This window comes from Ictalurus furcatus, chromosome 3 (assembly GCF_023375685.1).
Source record: "Ictalurus furcatus strain D&B chromosome 3, Billie_1.0, whole genome shotgun sequence".
Lineage (NCBI taxonomy): Eukaryota > Metazoa > Chordata > Actinopteri > Siluriformes > Ictaluridae > Ictalurus > Ictalurus furcatus.
The window spans coordinates 20853681-20863657 of record NC_071257.1 but is presented as its reverse complement, the minus strand read 5'-3'; the positions used below and the strand labels follow the sequence as shown (position 1 = coordinate 20863657).

At 38.3% G+C, this 9977-nt stretch overlaps 1 protein-coding gene across 2 annotated transcripts in view; it reads left to right on the top strand.

The window, feature by feature from the left end:
• Positions 1-708: 708 nt before the first annotated feature.
• The window catches only part of wbp1la (WW domain binding protein 1-like a), a 16466-nt gene continuing 7197 nt past the window's right edge, over positions 709-9977 (top strand). Inside the window, exons 1-2 of one of the 2 annotated variants that reach the window (XM_053621373.1) lie at positions 709-1732; positions 8210-8312. In XM_053621373.1, coding sequence (XP_053477348.1) covers positions 1574-1732; positions 8210-8312 — 262 coding nt within the window. In that variant the 5' untranslated portion in view covers positions 709-1573. Of the gene's footprint in view, positions 1733-6584; positions 7071-8209; positions 8313-9977 lie in introns of those variants that run through there. The other variant, XM_053621374.1, reaches the window with a different exon arrangement.

The following is a 9977-nucleotide window of genomic DNA, read 5'->3' as shown; positions in this document are numbered from 1 at the left end:
TCATCTTGAACCCAGGTTTTATATCATATAAACAGAACAGACAGACTTTCAAGGAGAGGTGTAACTTACGGTTCTCTATGTAGTCTGAGATTCAGGATTTTCCCTTCATTTTAATCAGATCCGAAGTGACTAGTAACTTGCAAAGTAGTCTTCTCGCTGGATAATTTATTAACAATAATTATCAAGTAATTATTCACATTATTAACTTTTACTCTTACTTGAGTAATTATTTTTATAAGTAGTTTTACTTCTATTTGAGTAAAATTATTGGCTACTCTACCCACCTCTGGTCCTCAGCATGTGCAGTATTAATCTGTGCTGTTGAGCAGAATACTGTTTCTTCTCTATATGCATAATCTGAAATGATAGAAGAAATGTTAACTAGACTTTATATTCCTCAGTCCGATTGGTCAAAATGTGTTGATTAATTTTCTTTTACCACAGTGTTATTGGATTCTCAAATCTGAAGGTGTGGGTTGATTATCTATAACAGCACAACACTTACATTAGTGCTAGCTGTAATACAAATCACAAGTTTAAACTAACGTGCTTGCTTTAAGAAGTAATCGCTTCTATAGCAACAGTTAATTCACAGGGACTTGTAATGCTAAATTTAACATAAGCCTAAAAATAAAGGGATCAATATTTTGTTATTTAACTAATCAAACAAAAAAAGTTTTGATATGGTGAAGCTTTCTGTAATGGGACATTTATTTAACGTTTAGTGATGGAGTCTCGCATTTTAGTGCTTTTCAGGAATTTGCCCTTTCTGGTTTCTCAGCAATATTACAAGGTGGATAAGAAAAAAATAGGGTGGTGAGGGAATGATTATAGCTGCTATAAGGTAAGTGATAACAGGAACTAACTTGTCTTGTGGACGTTTCACAGCATTAAATGTAACCGTAAACGTATAAAAATCATGTGTGGTTCACTAGAAAATTAATAATTGTAATAACTTTCAAATCTCTGCATTATAAGAAGAATAAAAATGTGCTGTTGTGGGAAAATATTCCAATATTATTCCAATAATATTAGCGTGCCCTATCGTGTTTTATTCCTTATTCCCTACCACATTACATTACATTACATTAGTGCTTAGCCTTAAAACATAATTTCAGTCGGGGCCACAATTTGGAAAATGCTACGAATTTAGGTATCCTATTCTTGTTCATTTTTGACAAAATAACAAACAAAAACTCGGTACATACATAATATTTAATAACCTACTGACATCACGTTTAAAGTCTGCTATCCTTCCCTTTAATTCAACATCTGATTTCTTTGCAATCAACAGTCAAGAGTTTGGTTACCAAGTCACACCCTGTACATCTTCACAGGCAGAGACAGTAACGCAGCTGGGTCTCAGACTGACACGTCAAGCAGCCAATGACTTAACGCCGTCACCGTAACACCAGGAAGTTTCCTCTTAAACTGTCCAATGGCAAAGTAAGAGGAAGGCGGGACTTGAGATTGTACTTTCGGAGTTGTGTGGGGCTAGCTGGCTAATTAGTTGAAGAAGTAGGAATAAAATAATAATAATAATAACAACAAAGGTGGCTCGTTTGTGAGTTAAATGTCATACCGTAGCGCAGATGTACCGACAGCCACGAGAAAGTGCGGAATGTGGGAGAGTGAGAGTACAGCGCTGAAAATGGGCCTGTTTATGATGAACGCCGTCGTTGGAGCCGTGAGCTCGGGAACAACCGAGGGAGGAGGAGGGGGACTCACGGAGGTAACGTTAGGCTTACAACACAACACAACACAGCACAGCACAGCACAACACAACACAGCCTGCGAGCAAATACGCCGGCTTCACTACCTCACTTCTCTTCTCTTCTCATCTTTTCCTGTCCTCTCAGATAGCTCTCTAATTTAAAACGCTTCTGAGAATGTCCCAGTCAACAAGATACATCTTTTTATTCTTTATATGTGGCAATTTGTGTCAACTCTTAACTTTTCTAGCTTTTTTTAACCTAGAGTTATCTGACACTGTTGATGGTTTAAAAGTTGGTGTTTGGTTAAAAACAAACAAACCAAAAAGCCATATAACTTTATAAAGAGTGCTAGCTTAGCTAAGAGCAGCCGTTTCATCAAGGCAGCAGCGAGCCCCATCAGTTCTTATTAAACAAATGAAAAAAGGTTTACAGTTTTTAATCGAGACTCATTTGAAACACGGCAGTGTTTTATCCTGGTTTGTTAGCTCGACTTCTTCATCTGACGTATTTCTTTTGTTTATGACAGCTCAGTAAGTTTCTTGTGTATCTGGGAGTTGGAAGCAACATTAGTGTATATCTGTTTACACAAAGCAACTGTTTGTGTAAAAGAGTCATGAAAGGGTTATTAATATGAAGTGTAGACCTTACTGTACTGTCCATACTGTCGCTCTTCAAAAAACTGATAATGGGTTTTTATTAATCACATATATATTAGAGCACAGTGAAATTTTCTTCGCATACCCCAACATGTTAGGAAGTTGGGGTCAGAGTGCAGGGTCAGCATTGATACAGCATCCCTGGAGCAGGGAGGGTTAAGGGCCTTGCTCAAGGGCCCAACAGTGGCAGCTTGGCAGTGTTGGGGCTTGAACCCCTGACCTTCTGATGACTAACCCAGAGCCAACCTTCCAATCACTAACCCAGAGCCGTCACTGCCCCCTAGCTGTAGACGGCAGTTGTGAGGAGGGTTACAGTCGTCCATTTCTTTGTTCTTTTATCTGTTCATGTTGGTAAATTATCTTTGTTACATTTGAGGCCTAAACACTATGTACACAAATAACACCAAGCACCTTGACTCACACCACAGACCATAATCAAATTAGAAACTGTAGTCATATTTCCTGTAGGCTGGCAGGCGTCTAGGGGGGGAATAAACTTTAAAATTAACTTGTGTTGAACATCCTGAACTGACATAAACATACTGTACACACAAACTGGAATTTATAAACAGAGAAGACAGTTCAGAAAGTTTTTCTTTCTTTTCAGAAATGTTTTGTGGGGAAAAGTGTTCAGGCAGACTTAGCTGAGCCTGACTGTAGTATAAAATGTTTGATGTCCTGTCCATCAGGTTAAAGGGTGTGGATCGTTTGTGGTATTTAAAGTAAGATTTCACCCTAAGGTCACACTAGGCTTTAACGCTCCATTGGCTTCCATTCAAACACATCAGAAAATGGCAGAACGGAAATGCAACAGCACAATGAAAGTTCAAATTTGGTGAACTCTGACCTTCATAATTGTATCACGTGAATATGTGTGACCAATAGATGATCGCGACGTCACTGCGTGACCTTTTCAGTTAAAAAAAAAAGGAAAGATATTCAAAAATGGAAGCGCTCATTTAGCGGTATAGAGCAATCCTGTACTTTAAAACACAGCTTTGAAAGAGTATAAAAACAACTTGTGTGTGAAGCAGTGAAAGTTTGGTTGGACTGACGGATGCTGTTTCACCATGACAATGTCTCGTGTGCACAAAGTGATGTGATGTGGAAGAACTCGAGTGGCCTGCACATAGCCCTGACCTCAACCCCACTGAACACCTTTGAGATGAACTGGAAAGCAGACTACCCCAGGCCTCCTCGTCCAACATCAGTGTCTGACCTCACTAATGCTCTTGTGGCTGAATGGGAAGATTCCCAAAGCCATACACAAATCTAGTGGAAAGCCTTCCTAGAAGAATGGTAGTTATTAAAACAGCAAAGAGGGAAGTAAATCTGTAATGGGATGTTCAAAATGCACATATGTATGATGGTCAGGTGTATCGTGTATTTATTTTATCAGCATTTCATGTCCTGATTCAAAGTAATGGCAGGATAAATATCCATTCTCTTCTTAACTGCAACATAAAAATTTTGCATGCTGGGTTTATGCGAATCATCAGTATTTGGAATCGACTCAAAAACTTTGCAGTTCACTCTTTGTTCTCAATGCCTGGAATATTTGAATCAACTCTTTTTGGGACTACGGTGTGAACCGAAAGCAGTATGGCAACTTGACTTGATGAGCAAGATCTATTAAAATGTATATAAATATTGTGCATGCTGTGAAAATGGACAGTGTAGTGCTTATCACCCTTACTGGGTCAAAAAAAATAGCTAACTACTTAAGGTACGTTCACACACACAGAGATTTTATCGCTGCCAGTCACTGTACTATGAAGTCGTTCCAACTACTGGTTGCCGTAGTAACATGAATGGTGCAACTAGCATTCCACTGTTGACGACAAACCAGTTTTCTTGCCGCTAAAATGAAACATTCTGGAGGGAACGTGAGCTTATATGAAACTCACCACTGTATATATGAATATATCCTACAAGATGAAGGAGAAGTAGAGTGTGCTTTTTGCCATTGCGGTTATCTATCTGCGGCAAAAGCACAAATTAGCTTATCTCATCTTATGGCCTTAGCCCGTTCACTTTTTGTTGCAATTGAGCAAAATCCCGGTGTAGCTCCAATCTCAGTAAGTGAGATCAGCATCAGGGTGTCATTCACTATATGTTCGATGGTGACTGGGAGCCGGACCGCAGCTTTTCGGCCAAGGTCTCTGTTTCCTGGGTGAAGTGTCCGGCTTGGTACTGCTCGTTCCCAGGCGCTGAAGCAGAGACAAGCCGGACACTTCACCCAAGATAGGAGCTTCACTGGGATTTTGCCCAATTGCAACAAAAAGTGAGTGTGTTTCATTATTATTTCTTTTATAAATTTCTCCTTTTTTGCTTTCGTGTGCTCTGCTGTCTTCACTCCCATTTGTAGTTGCTGCACCAAGTCGCTCCAAATTTGCATAAAGTTAAACTTTTCTCAAAGTCGCTGTACACAGCCACATCTAGTCACCAATGGTTGTTGAAAATTAATGGTCTCCAGTCGCTTTGTCGCTGCGAGTCACTGTATGTGTGAACGTACCTTTACATGCTAATTGATTCAAATCTGACTGCAGAGCACTGCATAATGTACATGCTTTAAGACATGAACTGTGTTTTGGAGTGAGAAAACGTTCGTGTTGTAGGTTAGTCATTCAATTGAGACCATTATCATTTTCAATCCGTCAAGTTGTTGTACAAAGTACCAACTTTTAGGCCAGAGTAGCACAATATAATGTTTTCAGATAGGGCAGGAATGCTTGATGCATATGACCATGAATGTACGATACATTCAGAAAACCGGATAAAGCAGGATAACCCATAAGAGTACACGGTGGTTAATAAGCATTGTTTAGGCTGGCAGATTGTGCTTCCAATGTTTCTTACATCACCGGCTTTCTTACAAAATATTTTTCTGATTAAAACGTAAGTTAAAGCTTTACGTCAAGTATCGTCTAACTCCAGAGGAGGTCCTTCTTTGTGATAGCATTGTGCTGCCTTTTCCATCAAATGCTTTTTGTAGTCTAAAGGAACTGATGTAAAATGCTACAGCATGATTCATAACACAGTCCAATTATTCAGTTATGAGTTCAATTTGTTGGCATCTATTTGTATTATTTTATTTGATCAATTTTGTCGATTGTTGCAGCCCTATTCAGAAGTTATTGATTACTTTTTTATAGTGATGCACCGAAAGGAAAATTCTGGGCCAAAACCAAAAATTCAGGATGCACTTGGCCGAAAACCGAATTTTTTTTCTTTTAAACCCATTTTAAAATTGTTTTTTGTATAATTGTGTTATTAGACTTTTTAATTCATTTCATGAATTTAATGAATCTGAATTGAAAAACTGCAAACCAATAAAATGATCACATTTTTATTGAAATGAACACACAAAAACAATATTAAATATATTATTCTTCATTCAGTTCTGTAACAATCATGTAACAGATTTTTTAAAATCCAATTATGCAAATAATGTAACGTTAACAACTATGATATGCGAAACAGCAGTTAAGTAATGAACCTACCAGCTCTAGACTAGCCTCCTGCAAATACAGAAAGTTTAAATATGCTACACGATCACTTTAATTTAAGCAACAGGCAGAACACAGAAAGGCAGTGGGCCTCTGTTCTGTTGTTGTTGTTTTGTTGTACTCTGCATATTGAAAGGGACATCGTGGAAAAGTGCTTTGGCACCGTACTCCCTCTTGAAATTTCTGCAGAACAAACACTGCACATGGCAAATTCGATGTCCTTATCAGAAACTTTGAAGTATTTCCAAACCGCTGACATGACTGCCCTTTGCCGGGTAGTGCAGTGATAACCATCGGTTAGATCGTAATTGATATCTGATCCCTGAGGGGTGGGGCATGATGGCATATATTTTCGGCCTTTTTTCTCTTTTGGCCAAAAACCGAAAATGCCATTTTAGGCCGAAAATTTTCGGTGGCTAAAATTTCGGTGCATCACTACTCTTTTTTTATATATATATAACAGCATGGCCTACATGTCAGTAGTGCTGACTTGCATGGCATTTTGCCATACATTTAATTTATGTCTAATAATGAATGGATTTAAAAATCTGTTTTTATTTAGCAAAGAAATGCAGTGGTCTTTTCTTGGTAACAAGTGACGGAGCAGTTGTTTATTTATATTTACATTTATAGTGTGTAGCATGTCTATCAAAATCACATCCTCATGCTAGGTCATGGACTAAAGCTGTTTGTGGAGGGGTTAGTACAGTATGGGAAAAGACGAGATTTTTTAAAAAATAAAATGCTAATTTAAGTTGCTTAGTGAAAAGGTATGTCTTTAGTCTTCATTTGAAGACAGCAAGTGATTCAGCTGTTTGGACAGTTAGGGGAAGTCTAATCTAGAAGTGCTGTAGGATCTGAGGTAGTGTGCTGGAGAACAGGGTGCGAAGCTTTGAAGTAGGAGGGCGTATGTTTTGCTTTGTAGGCATGTATCAGTGTTTCAGATCTGATGTGGGCAGCTACAGGAATCCACTGGATGGAGCAGAGCAATGAGGTGTTGTAGGAGAGCTTGAAAACAACCTGTGCAGCTACATCCTGGATTCGTGGTAGAGGTCTGATGGCACGTAGGGGTTTGCCAGGACTGAGTTGCAGTAGTCCAGTTTCAAGATCGCAAGGGACTGAACAAGCACCTGAGTGTGGATAGAAGTGGTCGAATCCTCCTGCAGATGGAGCTCAGGATCCATCTCCAGGCATGTCACCCAACTGCGTTTTTTATTTTATTTAATATTTAGCTTTTTAAAATATTATTTAGGTTACCGTCCTACTGATATAACTTTCAAAGTTTTATAGACTTGTGGTCTATTGCACTTGTAAAAGAAATCAACTATTCGTCAGAGAAACAACATTGAATGAAACAACAAGGCAGTTTAATTGATGGAAGTGCTAAAATAAAGCCTCATTTAATTATTTTTATATTTTTATTTAAGAATATATATATATTATATAGTGATATAATTTTCACCCCCCCCCCCCCCCCCCCCCACCTACCGTGGTGTTAAAACGCTAACATTGTCAAAGCCCTGTCAATAATTAAACTATACAACTCTGAAGACAAAAAGATTAAAAAACCTTACGTATAGTGAGTGTAAAGTTTTTGTCTGTCTTCATGTGTCCCAAGTGTCTGGTAGACTGACAGGGAGAGGCAGCACTGTCATCCTGTTTACTTGCATTCCCTGGCATGCGTCGCTGCGTTCTAAATGCTGTGAGTAGGGTGTGTGCGTGTGTGCTTAATTTGAGACCAGCCATCAGACTGGGAGTACAAACTGCACTGTACTATGTGTGGCTGCAGAATTGCCTGGACTTGACCTTCCTTTTGTGTCTGTGTCTGTAAGCTAAGGTAGCTCTTCATTTTTTCAGGAATACAGTATGTCTTTTCATACGGCTCTCCACCAGGTAATCCAGGACCGAGTTGCAATGTCCCTGTCAGTGTTATTTTGGCTGGCAAATGAGAATCCTTGTGTAACGATGCCAATTAGTATTCTGTAGTAATAATTATGTATGGTGTGATGTCTGCTCTTGCTGACAGTTTCATGTGTCCCTCAGCTCCTGATCAGTGGAGGAGGTGTTTATTTTAAACAGAACTGCTTTTTCAGGATATCCTGTGTCCGCACCTCAAAAATGCTAATGAAACATATTTGCGAATCACTAATGCTTGTGGCTTTACTTTGTGTAAAATGTCCCAGGCTTTAAATTCGTATATAGTTTTATTTGCATCCTTACTGTTATTATGTCCAATTTGCAGCCAGATTTATTTGTGAATTGTTAGGCAGTGAAATCTGAACAAAGTGAGTCCTGAACAAAGTCGTTATCATGCTTTCCTGTTTTGCAGAACAAGCTGCTGTGCATCGGCGTAAACAACCAGACCTATATCTGTGAGTCGGGACATTGCTGTGGAGAGTCTCAGTGCTGCAGCTACTACCATGAGCTGTGGTGTAAGTATTACTACTGCTTCCTTATTGTTTAGGGTCAGATGAGTCTATGGTAAATGTAATGTACAGGTTTTGAGTGATGCAGGTCACGTTTGTACAAGTAATGCCCCCAGTTTGTTCCTTTGAGCCAAACAGGAAACAGCTGTTGCTGCTTAGTCCCACCCCCCATGCCCAGATTGGTTCAAACTGTCGTCATCTCCACCAATTAACATGTTTCTTTTGGGGGGGAAGGAGGGGAAGAGAAATTCCTCATATGAGAGACACATCTCTTTTATGGACACATCTACATTGTCAGTAAATAAAATAAATTTTTTCATTGAAAAACGCCTAGAATAATAATTTAATTAATGGCTATAACTTGCTAAGGGAATGTTAGATGGAGACAAAATTTAATTTGGAAGTCTAAAACATCCAGGTAAACCTTTCTAAAGGAAAAATAATCCAATCTTAAGGAGGTTTTGTTTGAGTTCACAGTAAAAAAAAAAAAAAAAACAACAACAACAAAAAACCACCAAATTGTTTCTGGCATTTTTCTAAAAATTCTGGATAATTGATCCATTCTCAGACAAATTAAAATGAAATAAATACTTTAAATGAGCTAGATTGAAAATGAAAGTTCTCCTGTTTAAAATGATATATGGCACTTGATGCTGACTGCTAGAATAGGTTAGAAAAATTTCCCAAAAATCGATCTAGGTCTTTAAGGGTTAACACTGAATGCGTTTTTGTGTTTTGATTTAAAGTATTTATTGAGTTAGAATAAGAATAAAGTCTGTCATGTCTGTCTTTGAATTTTAATCAACTGTGAAATATTGGCATCAGTGTCACAGGTGATTCTCCACTGAATATCTGTTACAATAATTAAGTTAATGATTTTTTTACTACAGTTTTAATCATTTATTTATGAAGACTTTCATAACATTCAGAGATTAATTATAAATGCTAACCTGTTTTGTGTATTTTTGTTAAGCTCATGCTACTTGGTTATTTACCATTTACTGCATGACCTCATCTAGAACAAACCAAGTCACAAGACACGTTTAATAATAGTTATCTAATGCTAGTCATGCAGCTGTGTGCCTCTCTGGGGTCAGCCTACCTTGTCAGCATGATATAGTTATTTATTCCTGATATGGAAGTTAAAAGCTGATCTTAGGTAAGCACTTTTGGTTTCTGTTTAGAATCTGCATTTTAACTCGGTCAAAGAATGCAGGATATGACATTGTATTAATGCGATCTGTAATGTTTGTCATAATACTAGATCCTATCACACCTTATTCAGGCAGTTTAACATCACACAAACATATTGAAACATTGAAATTATTTGCATAACAGATTTATACTTTCAACATGTTGACGAGTATGTATCACTTAGCGCATATACGTAGCTTTAGTGGACAAACGATGCAAAACACTTCAGGAGCTCGGGCACTTCCAAAAGGATCCTTATCATATTTCCCATAATGTTCTAGGCCATAGTATCCGAAATTACCCTAGCATTTATGCACTGATTGTAGCACCAGTGGGACTGATGCTGTATGTTTGATGAAAGCGCTCATCTGTAGAAGGATGCAACTTGCTTTCATGTGACTGCCTCCCTTTGACATTTGTTGCTCAGTACTGTTCACACCCACTGGCAACCCTGCAGTATTATCAGATTACTGTAGA